The 22,145-nt window shown below is 48.0% G+C and overlaps 1 protein-coding gene across 1 annotated transcript; it reads left to right on the top strand.

Annotated features, from left to right (window-relative positions):
- Positions 1-1,638: 1,638 nt before the first annotated feature.
- RHEX (regulator of hemoglobinization and erythroid cell expansion) lies at positions 1,639-19,531 on the top strand. Its single transcript, XM_050952301.1, has 6 exons — positions 1,639-1,804; positions 6,176-6,244; positions 6,896-6,999; positions 9,321-9,431; positions 11,682-11,743; positions 18,719-19,531. Exons 3-6 carry the CDS (start codon positions 6,897-6,899, stop codon positions 18,923-18,925), a joined length of 483 nt encoding a protein of 160 aa, XP_050808258.1. The 5' UTR covers positions 1,639-1,804; positions 6,176-6,244; position 6,896; the 3' UTR covers positions 18,926-19,531.
- Positions 19,532-22,145: the final 2,614 nt, after the last annotated feature.

The following is a 22,145-nucleotide window of genomic DNA, read 5'->3' as shown; positions in this document are numbered from 1 at the left end:
TCAACTCTAAACTAGAGCACATATATAAATAAATACCAAAGGGCGTGTTTCATTCCCATGTAATTCAGAGCCTCCTCTCGCAGCTAGGTCCAGTGTTTAAAGGGAATCTGCATTGGGGAAGGAACATATGTTACATAACTGAGTTTGTGCCTGTTTGTTCCTTCTTCGTGATGGATTAGGAAAGGTCCTGAGAACTTTTTAATTTTAATAATGTATCTTTTACTCTAGAAATGCCAGGAAGGTCCAGTCTTGTGTTTTCTGGTTTCTGTTAGCACTTTCCTTGGAGGACCCTGGGATGTGGAATGAGAATCCCTAGACACAGGGCCAGCACTAGGTATGTGTACTGCTTCAGCCTTTCACAGTCCCAAGGGTGCCACCATCTTAACGCATGTTAATAATAATTAATAATACATAGCTCCTATGTAGCACTCTTCATCAGTAGATCTCAAAGTGCTTCACCAAAGGAGGTGAGAATCATTATCCGCATTAAAATCTACACTGCCTTTTCTGTACTAGGCTTTTAGACTGCATTGGTTAGCATCTCTTAGCTAGCTGAAATGTTCTTAACAGCACCCCTTGAAATCCCAGTCTAGACAAAGCTCAGTTGGGATGTACATGGTGCATGGCCCTCTCAGCTTGAATTGAAAGGTGCAGGGATGGTGAACCTTTAACAAAAGAGCTTTTCTTCCTATTTATTCAAGCCTTTGATTTAAATAGATATTAACAATCCAAGACGCTTTAAACAGTCTGAATAATGATTCCTCCCCCACTCAGTTAATTAGGGTCACTTGCTTGGTGTGACCAGGATAAAAGGGGTGTTGTTGGAACAGGTTGATTCACAGGTTCTAAATGATGTGCTTTAAAAGCTTCATGTGGACAAGGCACATTGCCTTTAATGTGCACTACAGTGGCCCAGTGAAACTCAAGAAAGCTTATGCTTCAACTCAACCAGGTTAGCACATTGTGAAGCCTACGCTGTCTTGTCTATGCCAGACCTCTAACTGTGCTAGAATAGGTTAACATCACCCCCTTCAAATCCTAATCTAGACGAGGCTGGGACGTCCTTCTAGCTCAGGAGTGCTGAAGGAAAATGAACATAATCAAGGCCTGAATCTCTAATGTAAAACACAAGCATGTTTGCTTGCACAACTCCATTGGCTTCAAACCCCTGGGGCAGCGTATATGGCATTGAAACCAAAGGGGCCGGTAATAAGGGCAAGAGCCAAATCTTTAGTCTTTCCTGTGATTCCAGTGAGCTTTGGATCAGGCGCATATCCTCTGATTGCTACATTCAGTGGACATTAGTAGTACAAGTTCCTTGCAAATCTTTGATTTCAATGGGGCATCTTCCTTGAGCCAGAGCTACTAACAGGAATAAAAGCTTCACAAAATCTTCAGTGTTAATATGCTGGGAGGAGGGCGGGGGGTGGAAGAAGACGCAAAGAACATAATGAGCAAAGCAAGCGCAGCTGCAGTCAATATCTCATTAGGTTTTATCTTTAAAATATATATTTAAATACATTTTGAAAATAATCTCTTCTATCTAACTATAACCATGTACGCAAAGAAGTCGCCTGCTAGTGAATTTTGGATTTGTGTCTTTCTTTGTAATTTCCTTTACACCGACTCACTTTTCAGATTGCTATCTGCTTCAGCATCATCTCCTGCACCGCAATAGGAAATGAACCATTTAAGAACGACAGCCCTCTAAGAAGGATACTTCGGGGGATGCATCAGTTCAATAGGGGAGGTGAAAAAAAAGCAAGAAATGGACTTCTAGTCTGGTAGTTGCCTAACTCTTCGGGTAAGTAGAATTATATCGAAGATGAATTCAGAGGTACATTGAATAGGATTCTCGAGAAATGTTTTGTTGAGCAACTCTTGGATATTCTGTTCTGGGATCAAAATAGAAAATCATTTTCTGATCCGCAGTGCAGACGGAGCCTCTATCTATCTCGTTTCTATGGCTCCTCTCATCTAAAACCTGTCTCTGTATAGGAGACGTTTGTTGTTAGTAATTATACATAAGCATTTATTTTCATTTTAGTTATTCGATCATTTTAAAGCATTTATCTAAACTGAATGTGCCCTTACAAAATTGAAAACACACAATGCAAATTAAATCTGGCTTGTAAACCTTAGTTATAAATTGAATTCTCTCAGATATTATGGCCAAAAGTTTCAAGCTGAGGGCCCCAGTGCAGCAGAGCGGATGTTTAATTTTATCCGTGTGCTTAAGTCCCACTAACTTGAATGGGATATAAGCATTAACTTCAAGTTAAGCACATGTTTAATTCTGGGATGTTCAAAGGAGTATAAGGGAAGTGGGTGCCCAATTCCCATTAATTTGCTATGGAATTTGGGCACATAATTAGCTTACACTAGGATTTTCAAAAGTGCCTAAGGGCTTTGTTGAATCAGGACCTGAGTCCAAATCCTCAAAGATATTTAGGCACCTAACCCCCACTGAATTCAGTGGGAGTTAGGTGCCTAAATACCTTTGAGGGTCTGTGTCTTAGTACCTAACGTTTGGCTGTTAAGTCCACGTGTAGGCTTTAAATAAAAGAGGTGTAATTTTTTTTCCACTAAGTGCCCACAAATCCCATTGGAAGCTGCTGGTGCTCAGCACATTGAAAATCCAACCTCCTTTATTTAGGTGCTTAACTTTAGATGGGTTTAGGAGCCTAACTTTCGGCACTTGTGGTTTGTGGCTTTTATTTGTTACTTCATCTTTTTTTTAATTGTATTTTTCAGATGCTTTTTGGGCATTTGAAAAAAAGGATAAAAGTATGAAAAACAAATTTTAGGTTTACTATTGTTATTATTTATTAATTTATTTAATTTATGTACTAATTGTGATGAGTTATTGGATTGCAGTAGTGCTCAGAAGTTCCAATCAAGGATCAGGGCCCCATTTAGAAGGGCAGTGCACACACACGCACACACACACACACACACGGAGTTGTGTCCCTGCCTCACTCAGGTAATCGCTATTTTAACTATTAAAACGTGGCCAGTGAAGTTTATGCAGAGTAGAACGATTAGGGTTTCCAGTTGTAGGTTAAAGTCAATAAAACTCACCGAAGCAAACCTTGTGGAACAGGGCTTTGTAACATATACACCAGGAAGACCCCACAAAATGTCCCTGTTTTTCAGGGAATGATTAACAGAGGTGGCTGAGACACCCTAATGATTTCCCACACCCTCTGGGATCACAGAGCTCTGGAGAGTGTTGTCGTCTTTTGGTAAAACTCATGGAAAACAGTCAGTTACATCTTGGCTCAAAGGCCCCAATTCGGTAAAGCATCCGTCTTCAGGGAGCACTCATTGGAGACAAAGTGTTTTCCTGATCTGGGGCCTCCCAGCCTGAGTGGACAGATTTAGGTTAGTAGGGCTCACACTAGCATGCTAAAAATCACTATATAAACAGCGCTTTGAAGTTGTGGCTCAGGCTCTGAAGCCTGGGGTGGGGTGGGCTTCAGAGCCCAAGCTCCAGCCTGAGCTGCATCTTCAAAGTGCTGTCTACATAGCTGTTTTTAGAACGCTGGCATGAAACCCCCCTAGCTCGAAACTGTTGAGCCAGGCTGGGAGGCTCGCTGTTGGAGACGGTATAGACATACCCAAAGAATACCCCAGTGGCACATGGCACTGTATCAGTGCAGGAGCATTCTGTGGAAGTCCCAACCCCTGGCAAAGAAAGCCAAATACGCCATTTTTTAAAATAACCCAAATTTGCATAATACTCTGCAAATTCTCTCATGCCTCATCCGGAGAATAGCTCACTTGGTTTATTATCACATTGTGCAGCTGAAAATTAGCAAATGAATATTTGCTCTCTCTCATTAGCAATGGCTAATTATGGGCCTTAGTCGCATAATTGACCTACCAAAGTCAGTGGGGCTGCTTATATGAGTACAGACTATTCATGTGAGTAGAGGATCCTTAATGGAGCTCTGGTTTTGCAACTAACAATCTGCATGTTTGAGGCTACAGTACCCTTACTTTGAGATCTTTGGGTGCAAAGCACTATCTAAGAGCTAGGTATTATTATTTGTTACTGAATAACTTTGGGCCCGACTTGCACCATTTGGACCATGGGTCAGCAGCCTTTCAGAAGTGATGTGCCATGTCTTCATTTATTCACTCTAATTTAAGGTTTTGCGTGCCGGTAATACATTTTAACGTTTTTAGAAGTTCTCTTCCTATAAATCTATAATATATAACTAAACTATTGTTGTATGTAAAGTAAATAAGGGTTTTTAAATGTTTAAGAAGCTTAATTTAAAATTAAATTAAAATGCAGAGGCCCCCCGGACTGGTGGCCAGGACCCGGGCAGCATGAGTGCCACTGAAAATCAGCTCGCATGCCACCTTTAGTACACACGCCATAGGTTGCCTACCCCTATTTGGACCAAGCACTGAGATATGCTGAATCCTGATAGTGCAATTTTATTCCCACTGAAGTCAATAGAAATTGTTGCTGCTCTGCACCTTTAGGACCCATAGAGAAACATACTCTTCAGAATGATTCTGATGTTCTTTGCAATCAGAAGTACCGCTGAAGTAAGAAGAGTCTGTCATGCAGCAGGACCACACTTTGCAGTCAACAGAGCTTTGCATTAAAAATGTGTCATCTAGCCAAATGTTATAATTGGATAAGAAGTAGTTTTCTCATTGGTGTCGAGTCCTTTTTATGAACCTCTTATTATATACTATGTAGAGAATCCTTTATCGAAACCTAATCCTGCTCCTGAGTCAGCTATCCTGGGGAGAATGTGAGACAGTGGCTGTCTAATGGAGGTAGACGCTGGGGGACGGGGAAATAACATTCTTATTTACAGTTCTGTATTATCTGTGACTGTGACAAGTTTTTATTAAGCACCTGTCGCTGCAGGCCTGTCTGATAAAGTAGCACTTTGTTTTTCCCTCTAAAACATTTTTATTATGGCGATACATATAAAGTAAATTGGGGTAAGGCAGAGCATATGGGAAATAACTGCATGTACAAACAACAGGAGGGGCCATTACAATGCAAAACAGGTGCAATGCGTATCTGGATTACTATCATGCCTACAACCAGATTCCCCTCACAGGTCTTGCTCCTGCTCCCGCTGAAGTCAATGGAAAACCTCCCCTACAAGCCAAAGGGAGTTGTATTCTCCCCTTGGTTACTCCAGGGCAACCTGGTGAGTTTCAATGAGTTTGTCACAGACTGGAGAATTTGTTAGAAAGGCCTAGGAGCAACACTTCATAAAAGATAGACCATGAATTAGAAATAAGAGGAAGGCCCTTTATTTGTTTTCCCACACCTAATTTTTGCAGCTTTGGAAAAGTCCTACCAGGCAGATGCCCCTGTAGAAACCTAATGGGCCAGATCCTTGGTTAGTGAAAATCGGCATCAAAGTCAATGGAGCTGGCTGGGGTCTGTCTTAATGATGATAATGTCTCCTCCTAACCCTACTTCTTCCCTCATTTGCAGCACACAGTCCATTCCATTGCTATTTTTTTTTAAATCCCTTTGCCTCTCTGTTTATGTTAGCGCAGCCTCGGTTTCTTTTCTTTGTTGCATCACTCTGCTTAGACTATTACATTTTTTCTCCATCAGTTCTGTCCCCTTATTGCAGCTGGCTGTGAAGCATCACCAAGTCCACATAAGGTTCAGTGGATGGTAAGGAAGACTTATGGAAGCTGCTATTTGCCCAGTACAGCGCAGTGCCACAGTTAGCATTAATTGATCCACGTATTGGTAGCTGATTTATGGGGGCAGGATGTAGGGCATCCCGTAAGGTATTGCATGGTTTTAACCTCTGTGGTTCAGGGCAGCTCCAGGGGAATGAAAGCCAAGAGGAGTGCAATAGACAGCCCAAGCTGCAGAGGAGGGAGCTTTGTCTAGTGGTCAGCGCATGGGACTGGGAGTCAGGCATTCTGGATTCCATTCCTGGCTCAGTCACTGAGTCCTTGTGTTGCTCTGGGCAAATTGCTCAGCCTCCCTGTTCCTGAGTTTCCCCACTTTTATGCGATATAGACATGCACAGTATTATTATTGTTGTTTTATCGGAGCCTGGGGGACCCGGACATGTTCCTTTGTGCGTTCATCTGGCCCTGAAGACACTGCTGCTTCTTTGCTATTAGGTCCCTAGATCTAGATAGCCTTGTCCTGTCTCTTTCTCCTTAGAAACCCTCAGCAACTTGTTCAGCATTTTTCGTGCCTGTGAAGACTCTCTGCTGGGAGGATTAGTCTCAGGTAAGCTCTGCATAAAACAGTTCTTCCTTTTGGTGCTCCCAACTGCGATATGGAGCAGTGGCCATTAGTGCTGCTTATTAGAGGGAGAAACCTGCTATGAAAGGGAGTTGATGATCAATTGCCCATGGAGTTGGGTGGTTGATCTTCTCCCCTGTAACCCGATCTGTAGAACTAGAAATGGGCTCCAAGGGGTTTGGATTCCTCTCTGCTTATTTTTAAAATCTCATTTTGGCTGTCACTGGGGCAACAATATATTCTTGCTGGACAACCAGGTCTGATAGTCAGTTAGGCCAAGATTTTCAAAAGTGACTAGTTATTTTGGGGTGTCTCCATTTTTAGGAGCCCAATTTCTATCCTATTCTATATAGATTCTTATGCCATGCTCATCACTGTCTTATTTGGGTGCCTTTCAACTTGAGATTCCTTAGAGGGGCCTGATTTTTTTCAGAAAGTGCAGAGCACCCAAAATCAGATTTAGTTTATCTCGAATTGGACACCCAAAAGCTTGGCAACCTCAAACTACTGGCCACTGTTGAAAATCTTTGCCAAAGTCTTTGGAAAATTACCTTAAAAATGACGTACTATCTGAAACTATGTCAGCCCATCAGCACTCGAAAGATCTAACATAACCTGATTGTTTTCTCTCCTTAGCATGTGTTTTTATTGGTGGATAAACAGTCTCATCTCAGGCATGACCTCTATCTTCTATGTTCTTCTCCTACTAGTGCTTTACATCAAGCTCAGCAGGAAAATAGGTAATTTCATCTCTTATTGGTTTCATTTATAATGTGCCCCCATTCATCCCTGGTGTGAATCCATTTTAGTGAACGGGATGAATTTGGCCCAAGAGCCAACAAAAAGTAACTCTTTGGTTTGTTAAGGGTCACAAACTGGTGAATTGCGACGGCTTGTCCTGGTTATGAAATGCCAAGCACTCCAGGAGATGGGGGAGGAGAATGAAATGGGGTCCTTTTTAAACAAGTTCCAATGGGCTTTGACAAACAGATGGATCAGCTGCTTAGCAGGTGTAAATCGTAGGGCCGCTGATGTCATGCACTGAAGGCAAAGGACCTACTTTGATTTACATGAGCTGAGGTTCTGGCCCGGTGTGTGTGGAATGCAGGACAGGCGGGGCCCACACAAGTGATATATTTGGGAGTAAAAGGCAAGAATCGGTGTTTGGGTGGTTTTGCTGCGGCACAACAACATTACAACAGGACACTATGGGTATGTCTACACTGCAGCAGGGAAGGTGGGATTTCCAACTCGGGAGACGTCTCACTCTAGCTCTGCTTGGGCTAGCACCTAAAAATAGCAGCGTGGCTATGGCAGTACTGAGTCAGGCTAGACACCAAGTACAGTCCCGCCCGATCGCCTGGGTATGTACCTGGGCTGCTAACTTGAGTTGCCACCCATGCTGCTGAGGCCACTCTGCTAGATTTAGGGCTTGTCTACACTGCGAAGTTGTTGACAAAACTTAAAAAAGTACTTTAAAAAGCCCCAGCCTCCCTCCTCCTCCCTCCCCCCCCCCGGCAAAAGGCAAACATTTTGCAGACGCAAGTGGCAGTGTGAACGCGGCTTTGTCCTGCTGACAAAGCTAATGCTGCTCGCGGGGCTGGAAGTATTTTGTCAGCAAATGTGCCAGTGAAATACCGAAAAAGAGCATTTACACAGGTTGACTTTTAGCGACAAGGCTGTGTTGACACAGCCTTGTCGCTTAAAGCTGCTTGGTGTAGACAAGCTCTTGGGTACTAACACAATCAGAGCTATTGTGTGCATGGCTGCCCAAGCTAAGAATTCTCCCAGCTGCTATGTAGAGGTACCCTGTGTTGTCATCACATGCACACTAAGTAAGCTGAAATCCTGCCAGCCTTACTCACACGAGTAGACCCACTCAGGTCGATGGGACAACTTGCATGAGTGAGACAAGCAGAATTTGGCCCTTAATGTCAGTTGTCTGACAGAACGTTACACATGAAATAGTCTATACTAGTCTATAACTACAGCAATTTGAACATTTGTCCTTTCACGGGAAATGTCAACACTTCACAATTATTTTCTGTTCCCAATCAGAATGAAAAGTCAAAAATATTTTTACACAAATTGTGACATGAAAAACTCCAAAAAGTTTTGCATCAGAAATGTTGAAATGGACAATTCTGACACTCTGGATCAAAATGAAATAAATCAGTAGATTGATGTTTTATTGTTTTTGTTTCAAAACAATTTTTTTCTTTTGAATAGATATTTTAAAACAAAAAATGCCACTGCATTTCCAAAAGTTGATTTGAAACATTTTTTATTTCAAATCTCCCTGTTGGAATGTGGGAAATTTCATCAAAATCAGCATCAAAAACAATCAGCCCTATTGCTTAATCTGATCTTGGATTTGTACAGATGGAGGTTCAGAGGTGCAGTGAACCTTTCACCACAAGATATCTGAGTCTAAATCTGCTTTAGATCACAGTTTGATAGTTTCAGTAATTTCTCACTCATTTGTTCTCCTCAAAAATAAACTAGCCCACTCTGACTCTTATGTTGTGTGATTTAAATGATTACGTCTGCTCAGGAGAGGCCCTTGCAGGATTGACATGAGATGTTCTAGGACTGGGTTGTAATGCAGTGGTGGATCTGTGTGTGAAAATCCCAGGAATGGAATAACAGAGGATGCTGGGATGTGGATTGAGGGGCACTGGCGGATCTGGATGTGGGGAGCACAGGACTGGAATAGCTGCTGTACGTGTGTGTGTGGGAGGGGAACTTTCTTGAGCCAATACTGTCATTTTTTCATATTTGTGAAGCACTGGGCACTTCTAGGAGGGACCAGTTTTGCTTGTAGTTCAGTGCACCATCTCCTGTAATGCCCTGTACTGTGTGCTCCAGTGGGAGGCACAGAAATGACAACAGACAAGATAACCACAAATAGCCTAGCCCTTGTGCATCCTTATACTATAGCAGGAGGGATTTTTTTTATTGTCCCTGCCTAGTGATCAGCTCATGCCCTGAAGTGATGGCCCTTGTCATGTTTTCCCCTACAGTAGCAGAAGTAATGAGCAAATCTGACTTTCCGTTTCAGACAATCATTCCTGTAGCAGTCAGGTGAGCACCAGCAGCCCTTCTACAAAACCAGAACAACCCAACACTTGCCAGGCAGCGAATGAGGTTTTGAAAAGGCCATGCATCCGGGGTAAGATTGCATCTTTGGGGACAAATAATCAAGTCTTGGCTCAGTGGGTGCAGCCTGCAATCTTCAAATCTGTGCTTGCACCAGCTCTTCAGTGGTTGTAAATTGGCATCGCTTCATTGACTTCAGTGGCCCAAGACCAGTTGAAGCCGGCTGAATATCTGACCTCAGGTACTTGTTCCTGCAGACAGGTGTTTGGAAACACGGCCAGATTCACCGCTGCGTTTCACCTTACGTTGACACTTACACCCATGCTAAGGGAGTCTAACGTTACTCCTCTGCTATGGTAGTGTGTTACATGTTTTTTGCACTCTTTTTGCAAATGATGAGTGACATAAGGTGTGGGTCCTGCATTCATATTTCTGTGTTTGAGAAGGGGGGGGGACAGTTTATTCATTACACAATAATTTCTTCTTTAACTAGCTATGAAAATACTTCACTGTCAGCCTGATTCACTGGAAGGGATGAGCCTCTCTTTATATGTTAGCAGTAGAAGTGGGCAGAAGCAAACACAACCTAGCTTTAGGATGGGGAATGAAGGACCTGTACAAGTGATCTATATGCATTAGCAATTCACATCACCTCCTCCCTCCCCATTCCATTTGCCAGATGAGTTCTTCTCCATTCAGTCCTCCAGACAGGCAGATAAGGGCCTGTGACGCCAGCACTCTTCATGTTTTACATTTTTATACTAGAGAATATGATCATCGGGCGCCACTAACACACTTAACATTTGAATTCCCTGATCAATATTGCTAATGTACAGTAATGCCATGTGTCAGGCTGCAGGGCTGGGGGGGTGGAGTTTCACTGCACATATTGGGAGTGGGCATTCATCAGCATGAAAAGCAAAATTTCAAATTGCCAATTTAAAATCAACCACAATGCTGCAGAGTTGGAATATATTAAGGGCCTGGTTCTCATTTCTGTTAAGGGCTTGTCTATGCATGGAGTTATTCAGGGACTTCCTTAAGCCATATGGTTAATTTAAACAGGAACAAGACACCCACATATGGAGTTAATCAGGAATAGCTCCATGTGTAGACAAGCCTAAAGGCCCCTTTACACCCCATCTGGCAGCATAAGGATGGGGGACTCTATCCTGGGAAGCAGTAACTGTGAAAATCATTTGGAGGTTCTGGTAGATAGTCAGTGGAACATGAATTCCCATTTGGATGCTGCAGTCAAAAGAGCTAATGTGATCCTGGGATGCATAAACTTGGAAATCTTGAGTATGAGTAGAGAGCTTATTTTATGGCTGTATTTGGCCCTGGTGTGACCACTGCTGGGATACTGTATCCCTTTCTGGTGTCCACAATTCAAGAAGAATGTTGAGAAATTGGAAAGAGTTCAGAGAAGAGCCATGAGAATGATTAAAGGTTTGGAAAACCTGCCTTCTAGTGGTAGACTCCAAGTGCACAATCTATTTAGCGTCACAAAGAGAAGCTTAAGCTGTGGTTTGATTACAGTCTATAAGTATCTCTGTGCACTCCAAGTGCACAATCTATTTAGCGTCACAAAGAGAAGCTTAAGCTGTTGTTTTTATTACAGTCTATAAGTATCTCTGTGGAGAACAAATATTTTACTAACGGGATCTTGAGTCTAGCAGAGAAAGATATAACATGATCTGATAGCTGGAAGCCGAAGCCAGCCACGTTCAAACTGGAAATGAGATGTAAATGTTTAATGGTCAGAGGGATTAACTCTTGGGACAATTTCCCAGGGGTCATGGTGGATTCTCCATCCCTGACAAGTGCTAAATCAAGATTGGATGTTTTTCTAGGAATGACTTGGAGGAAGCTCCATGGCCGGTGTTATGCAGGCGGCCCCTTCTGACCTTAGAATCTATGACGCTATATAAAGGGGTCATATGCCCCTTTTAAGGCCCCTTTACAGGGACAGGGTGGTGTAAAGAGGCATTAGTGTAAGTGAGACTCACATCCTAACAATTAAATGGCCCAGCCCTTCCCTCCCCGGAAGTTAATGGGAGCTTTGCCAAGAAATTAAGATAGCAGGATTGGGCCCCATTTTGGACTCATGACTGGAACCCCTAAGAGAGAAGAAAATGGAATTGTGCATTATTGTTTGAGAAATAGTGCCGTGTGCATAGACAAACACCATATGAGAGAGAGAGAGAGAGAGAGAGAGCCTCTATCTACTGCTAACTCCCTTTCCCATTCAGCTCTTCTCCCTGCCCATTTCCTAAGTTATAGTTATTCAAGGTACAAATGTTTACTTTTTTCTTTTTTAAAGGTGACAGTGGCACTTCCTCAGACAGCTCCGAGAGCTCAGACAGCAGCCCTTCCACTTGCCAGGTAATGGAATTGCACCAGCCTCATGCTTATTTATTTATTCATATTATTTATTCTTTTAATGTAGACATAATGTATACCCTGAACCAGGTCTAGGCCCCATTTTATTAGATGCTGCTGTCCAGACACTTGAGACTAGATTTCCCAAGAGCTCAGCAGCACCCAGCATGATGAGCTCCCCTGAAAATCTCCCCACTTATTTGGTGCACAAATAGGAGCTGAACTCTCATGGAAATCTGACCTATTGTAAGAGACAATCCCTACCCCACAGGACTTCAGCCTAACTCCCAGCTTTGGCACCATTCAGCAGACTGCCAAGAGAAAGGTGTGGGCATCAGGACTTAAAGAGAAGAGAGATAAAATGGAGTGGGACTATTGCAGAGGGTATAGCTGGCCAGATTAGATGACACACATGCAATTTTTCCTGGTCCACTGATTGATGATGTCCTCCCCAGGTTTACACTTTAGAACACTGGCTCTCAGATGGTGGTGCTTTCTGCAGGGTACTTCCTGGTCAGGGGAGGAAACATGAGAAACGAGCAGGGGAGGACTGAGGTGCTGGGGTGGGGAGGGTGCCAACAAGAGCATGCATAGTGCCTGAATTTTAGGGCTACTCAGATCCAGAACTCCAGAATATTGTGTATGTGTGATGAGGGGGGAAAGGAAGGGGGCTGGGAGGGAGAGAGGGAGGGAAAGAGGGGGAGAGGGAGTGGGAGAGAGAGAGAGAGAGAGAGAGAGAGAGAGAGTGTGTGTGTGTGTGTGTGTGTGTGTGTGTGTGTGTGTGTGTGTGTGTGTGTGTGTGTGTGTGTGAAAAACACTGAAAAGCAACACTAGGGTGACCAGATGTCCCGATTTTATAGGGACAGTCCCGATTTTTGGGTCTTTTTCTTATACAGGCTTCTATTACCCCCCCCCCCACACTTCCTGTTCCGATTTTTCACACTTGCTGTCTGTGATGCAGTAGGGACTGTCTGTGTGGGGAGTGGGAGTGGCAGGAGGGAAGCAGTTGGAGTTTGGGGCTTGGGGCTGTGTGGGCGGAATTCAGGGTATCCTAGCTAGGATCCAAGCACCCTGAAAGCCCAGAAGGACTCGGTGGAGGGGTCCTGACTGTGCCTGCAAGCTCTGCTGTAACCTGTGTTCCTGTTGTCCAATAAACCTTCTGTTGTACTGGCTGGCCGAGAGTCACTGTGGGTCCCAGGAAGAGGGGTGCAGGGCCGGACTCCCCCACACTCCGTGACAACTGGTGGCAGCGGTGGGATATACTGCACCCCGTGGATGGCGCTTCCTGCAGTAAGTGACTGGGGAGCAGTAAAACGAAGGGGTGGTTAACCCCTGGGAGTGTGTGCCCAGTGAGAAGGACTTTGCAGTAACAGGGTCCCCCGGGGGATTGCAGCGAGCGGTCCCAGGGGCGGAGGAGTCTGAAGCTCGACCCTGGCAGAGAGGTGGTGACCTCAAGAAGGGCTGGTGCACTAGGGGTCCCCCTGGAAACCGTGGGGAGCGGTGAGCACCCCGGCCTGTGAGTGGTCAGCAGGAAGATGTATGCCAAGCGGCGCAAGTGTGACCTGGTGGAGCTGTGCAAGCAGAGGGGGCTGCACCCAGGGAGGCTCAGCAAGGACCAGCTGATTGCACAGCTGGAGCAGGGAGACCGCATGAATGAACGGAGCCCTGTCTCTGAGGGAAGCAGCCGGGCAGATGCAGCGCAGGCACCAGTGACTGTCCCTGCTGGGAGTGGTCAGCCGGCAAACAAGGGCTTCCCAAGACCCCCCCTTCCTAGGCGTAGAGGAAGGGCGGGGAGGAGCCCAGTGTATACCGAGGGCACCGTGACACCCCCGGCCAGCAGGGGATCTGCCCGGCGAAGCCCACCCCCCAGCAGGGGATCCTCCCGGCAACACTCGGCATCCGTGGAGCGGATGCGGCTGGAATATGAAAGGGAGCTGAGACGGGAGGAGCTCGAGTTAAAGAGGCGAGAGCTGGAGGAGAAGGCGAAACAGCGTGAACATGAGGAGAACCAGCGTAAACATGAGGAGAACCAGCGCCAGCGTGAGTGGGAGGAGAAGGAGAAACAGCGTAAACATGAGCTGGACCTGGCCCGGCTGAGGAGCAGTGAGGCTCCAGCTGCGGTGAGTGAGGGGGGACCCAAGCCTACAAAGAGCTTTGATAAGCACTTGCTGCCCCGGCGTAAGGAGGGGGAGGACATAGATACCTTCCTGACGGCCTTTGAGAATGCCTGCGAGCTGCACAGGGTTGACCCTGCAGACAGGATTGCAGTTCTCACCCCCTTACTGGACTCCACAGCCGTGGAGGTGTACAGCCGACTGAAAGGGGCGGAGGCAGGGGACTATGAACTGTTCAAACAGGCCCTGCTCCACGAGTTTGGGCTGACTCCTGAGATGTACCGGAAAAAGTTCCGGAGCCAGCGTAAAACCCGTGAGGTCACATACCTACAACTGGTCAACCGGGCGCAGGGGTATGCCCGCAAGTGGACAGCTGGGGCCCAAACTAAAGAGGACCTGCTTGACCTATTCATACTGGAGCACCTGTACGAGCAGTGCCCGTCCGACCTGAGGCTGTGGTTGATGGACCAGAAGCCGGAGAACCCGCAGCATGCAGGCCAGCTGGCCGACCAATTTGTGGACAGTCGGGCAGGGGATGGCAGGGAGGAGTCTCGAAGGAGCAGGCCTGCCTCAACGCCGAGAGAGAGTCAACATGGGACCTCCCAAAGGGGGCCTATGGAGAACCCCCCCAAAAGGGGAACATCCAGCGGCAGGTCCCTCCGACCCACTCAAGGGGACCCACGAGATATGGGCTGCTATCGCTGTGGCCAACGAGGTCACATACGGGCCCAGTGCCCCAAGCTCAGGGACAGACCAAGCAGACCCAACCCGCAGAGGGTGGACTGGGTAAAAACCCAATCGGAGGAGGGGCTACATTCCCAGGAAAGGGGGGTTGGCAACATACCACCTATGGATGCTCCCGGTTCCGGGTTTTTGGTTTACCGGGTGGGCGCGGGGCTGCCCCTCCGGAAAGAGTGCATTGTTTCCCTGGAAGTGGATGGGAGGAAGGTCACTGGGTACTGGGACACGGGCGCAGAGGTGACGCTGGCCCGGCCCGAGGTGGTGGCCTCAGATCGGATGGTGCCCGACACCTACCTGACCCTGATGGGCGTGGGCGGGACCCCATTCAAGGTACCCGTGGCAAGGGTACACCTGAAATGGGGGGCCAAGGAGGGCCCCAAAGATGTGGGGGTACACCAATATTTGCCCACTGACGTGTTAATGGGAGGGGACCTTGAGGACTGGCCTAGTAACACCCAGAGTGCCCTGGTCGTGACTCGTAGTCAGAGTCGGCAAATGGCACTGCACCCCGAAAACGGGGAAGGTACTCGACCTGAGGTGCAGGACCCTAACTCAGGGAGCGGGGAACGCCCAGGGGCACGGTGCAGAGAGGCTGCGGCCTCAGACCCAGCCAGCAAGAGAGAGCCGGTCCCCATTCCTGTCCCAGCTGCTGAGTTCCAGGCCGAGTTGCAGAAAGATCCCTCCTTGCGGAAGCACAGGGACCGGGCTGACCTTAGTGCGGTACAGACCATGAGGAGAGGTTGCAAAGAGAGGTTCCTGTGGGAGAAGGGGTTCCTGTACCGAGAATGGGCTCCCCCAGGGGAAGTAGAGTCATGGGGGATCAGGAGGCAGCTGGTGGTTCCCCAGAAGTTCCGTCACAAGCTGTTGTACCTGGCCCATGACATCCCTCTCGCAGGGCACCAGGGAATCCGGCGCACCAGGCAGAGGCTGCTACAGAACTTTTACTGGCCTGGGGTCTTTACCCATGTCCGACAGTACTGCCAATCCTGTGACCCCTGCCAGAGGGTGGGGAAGGCCCGGGACAAGGGGAAAGCGGCTTTGAGGCCTTTACCCATCATAGAAGAACCTTTCCAGAAGGTGGCCATGGACATACTGGGACCTCTCAGCAAGATGACCCGGTCAGGGAAGAAATACATCCTGGTGGTGGTGGATTTTGCCACTCGCTACCCCGAGGCGGTGGCCTTGTCCTCTATCGAAGCAGACACAGTGGCAGATGCGCTGCTGACAATTTTCAGCCGGGTGGGGTTCCCCAAGGAGGTCTTAACGGACCAGGGGTCCAACTTCATGTCGGCCCTGCTCCGGTCCTTATGGCAGAAATGTGGGGTCCAGCACAACTGGGCCTCAGCGTATCACCCCCAATCCAACGGGCTGGTAGAAAGGTTCAACGGGACGCTGAAGATGATGCTAAAAACATTTATGAACCAGCATCCGCAAGATTGGGACAAGTACTTACCTCACCTGCTGTTTGCGTACAGGGAGGTACCCCAGGAATCTACCGGGTTTTCACCTTTCGAACTGTTGTATGGAAGGCGGGTGAGGGGGCCCCTAGACCTGATGAGGGACGAATGGGAGGGGAAGGCCTCTCCCGAGGGAGAGTCAGTGGTGGAGTATGTCCTGACCTTCCGGGAAAGACTGGCCGAGCTCATGGGCCTGGCCAGGGAGAATCTGGCCCGAGCCCAGAGGAGGCAGAAGGTCTGGTATGACCGCACAGCACGAGCCCGTGCCTTCGCCACCGGGGATCAGGTGATGGTTCTTATCCCCGTGAGGAGAAACAAACTCCAGGCCGCCTGGGAAGGGCCCTTCAAGGTTATCAAGCAACTGAATGAGGTAAACTATGTGGTGGAGCTGTCAAACCGGGCACATCACCGTCGGGTGTACCATGTGAACATGATGAAACCATACTATGACAGGGGGAATGTGGTGTTGGCCGTGTGTGGACATTGGGAGGGGCAGGGAGATGACCCCTTAGTGGATCTATTCCCTGGGACAAAAGCTGGTTCCCCCCTGGAGGCGATTCCCCTCTCTGAGCAACTGACCCCGGGCCAGCACGCTGAGATCAGAGGGGTGCTGCATCTGTACCGACAGCTGTTTTCCAACCAGCCTGGACGCACTAATTTGACTGTCCACCGGGTGGAGACGGGGTCACACCCCCCTATAAGATGCTCCCCTTTTCGGGTCACTGGTAAAACTGCCCAGGATCTTGAAAGAGAGGTCAGGGACATGCTGGCTTTGGGGGTGATCCAGCCGTCTTCCAGCCCTTGGGCCTCGCCAGTAGTGCTGGTTCCCAAGAAGGATGGGTCAATCCGGTTCTGTGTGGACTATCGAAAGCTCAATGCCATCACCGTATCTGATGCCTACCCTATGCCCAGGCCTGACGAGCTCCTAGACAAGCTGGGAGGTGCACGGTACCTCACCACTATGGATCTTACCAAAGGCTACTGGCAAGTGCCGCTGGACGCAGATGCCAGGCTGAAATCGGCCTTTATCACCCCTCTGGGGCTCTATGAGTTTTTGACCCTGCCCTTCGGCCTCAAGGGAGCGCCGGCCACCTTCCAGCGCCTGGTGGATCAGCTACTGAGGGGGATGGAGAGTTTTGCCGTGGCGTATATTGACGACATCTGCGTCTTCAGCCAGACCTGGGAGGACCACGTGTCCCAGGTTAAACAAGTCCTGGACCGACTCCGGAAGGCTGGGTTAACAGTAAAGGCTGAGAAGTGCAAGGTGGGGATGGCTGAAGTATCTTACCTGGGCCATCGGGTGGGGAGCGGCTGCCTGAAGCCGGAACCAGCCAAGGTGGAGGTGATCAGAGACTGGCCTGCTCCCCAAACCAAAAAGCAGGTCCAGGCCTTTATTGGGATGGCGGGGTACTATCGAAGGTTCGTGCCCCACTTCAGTGCCATAGCCGGCCCCATCACTGAACTGTGCAAAAAGGGGAAGCCAGACAAGGTGATCTGGACTGAGCAGTGCCAGGAGGCTTTCCGGGCGCTGAAGGAGGCTCTGGTTAGCGACCCAGTTCTGGCAAACCCAGATTTTGACAAACCCTTTATGGTGTTCACCGATGCCTCAGACACGGGACTGGGGGCGGTGTTAATGCAGGAGGATGAAAAGGGGGAGAGACACCCTATCGTGTACCTGAGTAAGAAGCTGCTACCCCGGGAACAAAGCTACGCGGCCATCGAGAAGGAATGCCTGGCCATGGTGTGGGCCCTTAAGAAGCTAGAGCCATATCTCTTTGGGTGACACTTCACCGTGTACACCGACCACTCTCCCCTGACCTGGCTGCACCAGATGAAAGGAGCCAACGCCAAGCTCCTGAGGTGGAGCCTGCTCCTGCAGGACTATGACATGGACGTGGTCCATGTGAAGGGAAGTGCCAACCTGACAGCGGATGCGTTGTCCCGGAGAGGGGACCCTGAACTTCCCCAGGTCACTGGGCAGAGTGACCCCGCTCAGTTCAGTCTCGAAGGGGGGAGAGATGTGATGCAGTAGGGACTGTCTGTGTGGGGAGTGGGAGTGGCAGGAGGGAAGCAGTTGGAGTTTGGGGCTTGGGGCTGTGTGGGCGGAATTCAGGGTATCCTAGCTAGGATCCAAGCACCCTGAAAGCCCAGAAGGACTCGGTGGAGGGGTCCTGACTGTGCCTGCAAGCTCTGCTGTAACCTGTGTTCCTGTTGTCCAATAAACCTTCTGTTGTACTGGCTGGCCGAGAGTCACTGTGGGTCCCAGGAAGAGGGGTGCAGGGCCGGACTCCCCCACACTCCGTGACACTGTCTGGTCACCCTAACTGAGAATGTTCATGATCTCAGTGCCATCTGCAGTATTGACAGCTGTTTCTGCTGACCCAAAATCAAACTGCTGACATGGCAGCAAAATCCCAAGCAAACTCACTTCATTATCCTACTAAAATAGTAAGTGAAATCACTAAGATTTGAATGGCAGTTGTTCTCCATGGTATGCAAATGTGTCTGACTATAGATAAATGTACACATGGGTGGGATTTGTGTAGTGAGCTTAGAGGTCGAAGGACCCCCTAAAGTGAGCCATGCCACTTTGATTGAACCAGAGCTGATCATGGCTATGAAGACTAGACTGAATTCGGGTCTGGTTTCTGTTTGTCGTACGCTAGTGTCCTCGGTCAGAAGAAAGGGTCGATTACACAACTCTGGTCTTCCAAGCTACCGGTCGCAGTGCAAGCACTGGAGGGGACTATGAGAACATGAAGATGGGAGCAGACTATGTCAACGTGGATCCCCAAAAAAAGAAGGTGGATTTCTGGACCTGCTCGAGCCCTGTATCTTCCAAACCCGTAGAATATACTGAAGTGAAATTGTGATTATTGAGATGCTATTAACTAAGTTTTCCTTAGGAATCAGAATTGCCACAGCAGGTCAAATCAGTGATCCGTCCTTAGTCAGTATCCTGTATCCTGTCTCTGCACATTTCACATGGGTCACTGTCAACCTGTTCATATAGGTATGTTCCTCCTAATCCTCGTCAATTAGTGGCTGTCATGTCCTGAAGCTTGAAGCTTTATATTCCTTATAACATTTTATTCTGCCTAATGTAACTGTGCATGTTCTTGTTATCCATACAAAGGTCTCTTCCTTTCTGAATCCTATGAAGCTCTTGGCTATGGTGATACAATGCGGCAGTGAGTTCCACTGGTTATTCACAGCTTGTGTAAAAACAGCATTTCCGTTTCTCAGAGATAAACATGCCCTTCCATTTCATTGGCTTCCCCTTGTTCTCACTTTAGAGAAGAGAGTAATTAAGAACACCTAGTAAATATAATACGAGGCCAAATCCTCAGCTAGTGTAAAACCTAATTCAACTTCAATGGAGCTACACCAACTGAACTGGCCCTTTGATTTGACTTGTGTTTTTATTTGCTTCATGTCAATTAATTAAAAAACCCCAACTTTTAAAATGTTTAAATATATTTCCTGGACCACATTTGTCTTTTCTCTTGACCAACGCTGACGTTTTTTTTCTCTCTTCCTCTTTTAATTTTTTTAAAAGCTCTTCATAGTGTTCAAGTGGCAGTTCCCTGGGCACTTCTGCAGGCAATCTGACCCAGCCACAAGGCAGAGGCTCTCTTTTCTGAAGATGATTTGCCTGCAACGTTCTTTAGCTGAGGACAGTCATGTTCGTCAGGGGTACCCAGGTTGTGAGGCACCTCTCCATCACCTGTCCGGGGTGTGAGGGAGTCTTTTCTGTGCTTGCTGTGGAACAGCTCCCTGCAACCACTAGCTTGCAGCAGCACAAGTGCTACCTTCCAGGCCTCCACAGTCCTCGCAGTCTCTGTACAGGTAGTGATAGGCACACGCTAGCCCCTGCGTCCTTGGAACATCTCTGCAGGGTCCAGCCCCTTACCACTGAAGGAGAAGGCTCTCCCACAGGGAGAAGGCTGCTGTTCCAAAAAGAACCAGCTTGTAAGACTTAAGCAAAGTGGCGATCCTCAGTTAACACCAGAGCACGAAGGTATTGTGGTGGTGAAAACAAGAATAAGTTGATGATCAAAGAGCAGAAATTCAAATGACCATGCATCAGACTGTTGGAAACAAATGGTTATATATAAAACAAAATCATAACGTACGTCCTGGACACTGAACTTAACAAACTATCCTCCTGGTAATATCTCTTATTTTTTCACCCACCTTGTCTCTAATATCCTGGGGCCGACATGGTTACAACAACACTGCATGCAAATTACTCTCCTGTGCAAAGAAGCTTCTCTAACCCAACATTCTCTGACAAACCTGGGCAACCTCTCTTTCATGAAGCAAACTTGCTGTCCAATTACTTCTTTGGCTCCCCCTGCCCCACTGTAGTTCAGCAAACCTTAGATGTGCATCTTGAGAGGGATCTCAACTCACTCCCACTCCCTTATTTGCTTCTTGCTGTTATTTTTCTCCTTTTGAAGTTTTTCTGATCCTTCAGTAACAGTTAGTTCAGACTAGAGAGAAGAACCCTTGTGAACTATACAATACTTAATTTGCATGTAACTACCAGCTAGATCAGGGGTGGGGAATCTACAGCCCGCAGGCTGGATCCGGCCCACCACTTCATTTCTTCCAAGCCACGGCAAGTCTCTGCACTATGGGCCGGAAGCCCCGGGCCTCGCCCCCCGACCCCTGTGGGGCTGGAGCCGCGAGCACTGGCTTGCCCTGCTGTGGGGGGAAGCTGGGGTTCACAGTCTATTAAAAGTCTGGTCAGCTCCACACAGTTCCTGGAAGAGACCGGCATACCCCTGTGGCCCCTAGGATCAGAGATGATCAGGGAAGCTCCACGCGCTGCCCCCAGCGCCGGCTCCGCAGCTCCCATTGGCTGGGGACAGCAGCCAATAGGAGCTGCAGGGGTGACACCTGCAGGCACGGGCAGTGCGTACCACACAGCGCCCCCTAGCCCCTCCACCTAGGTGCCAGACATGGCAGCCACTTCTGGGAGCAGTGCGGAGCCAGGGCAGGCATGGAGCCTGCCTTAGCCCTGCTGCGCTGCCAACTGGGAGCCGCCTGAGGTAAGTGCTGCCCGATCAGAGCCCACACCCCGAACTCCCTGCCCCAGGTCACAACCCCCTCCCACACCTTAACTCCCTCCCAATGGCAGGTGCCCCAAAGGGAATGAACAGACAGGTTATCACCAAGTAATCCATGCCCTGTCACCCAGTCCCAGCTTCTGGGAAACAGAGGCTAGGGACACCATTCCTGCCCATCCTGGCTAATAAAAATAAACTTTAAACTTTAAATTTCAAGATGTAGTATGAGAACAGAAGGATTTAAGGTTCAGTCCTGCTCTATTTGTCTTGCAATAATGTTCTGGCCTTCTCAGTCCATGAAAATGAAATTCTACCTACATGTTGTGTGAGCCTTTCCTAATCCTGTCCCAAAACACCACCCCAGCCTCCACAGCAATTTCCAGCCTGCAGCTTTGATCCCAGACTGTCTCGCAATTACCCTCCTGAGCAGTGGGTCCTGATTCTCAAATGGCAGGAGTAATGTCAGAGCCAGGATTTAATAACACGCTTGACAGTCCGTGGGCACAAGATGCACTTGAACACACAGAATCCTATCACTCGGCTTCCCTGTAGGCACCTGGCTTTGATGTGCTGTTTTGTAGGGAGTTGGTCCCTGCCAGATGCAGAATGAGGGATTTGCTGAACCTATGCTTTGATCTGGTATGGCAAACACTTGGGGCCTGAATGACCATTCCCCTATAGTTTGTGTAGTCACTTACACCAGTGCAAAGTGTACGTGACAACAGCAGGAGCAATGCCGTGGAGAATCAGGCTGTTGGTTTCTGTGTGTAATAGATTTCCCTATGCATTATATTCAATTTCAAAGTCAATATATGAAATTCAAGATGCAAGGTGTATGCATGATTTAACTGCTGCTGAAGTGCTCACAATAAAAGTTTAAAGTAGTGCAGGGGCCTTGTGCTGCACTGGGATTATGCAGAGTAATGAAAGCAGTTCCAACCTGGTAATATCGGTCCTGCTCCTGTGGGGCTACACGTCTCCTACAAAGTTCCAAGCACCTGCAACTCCTGTTAACTCG

This window comes from Gopherus flavomarginatus, chromosome 5 (assembly GCF_025201925.1).
Source record: "Gopherus flavomarginatus isolate rGopFla2 chromosome 5, rGopFla2.mat.asm, whole genome shotgun sequence".
NCBI classification, from domain to species: Eukaryota; Metazoa; Chordata; order Testudines; family Testudinidae; genus Gopherus; species Gopherus flavomarginatus.
The sequence above is the reverse complement of the archived record's forward strand: the minus strand, read 5'-3'. Positions and strand labels throughout refer to the sequence as shown.

Bases quoted from the DNA above. Each gene is read 5' to 3' on its own strand.
- RHEX (XM_050952301.1), top strand. From the start codon at position 6,897: ATGTGTTTTTATTGGTGGATAAACAGTCTCATCTCAGGCATGACCTCT. The intron at 9,432-11,681 runs GTAAGATTGCAT...TCTTTTTTAAAG, and splicing joins GAAAAGGCCATGCATCCGGG to GTGACAGTGGCACTTCCTCA. The intron at 11,744-18,718 runs GTAATGGAATTG...GTCGTACGCTAG, and splicing joins GCAGCCCTTCCACTTGCCAG to TGTCCTCGGTCAGAAGAAAG.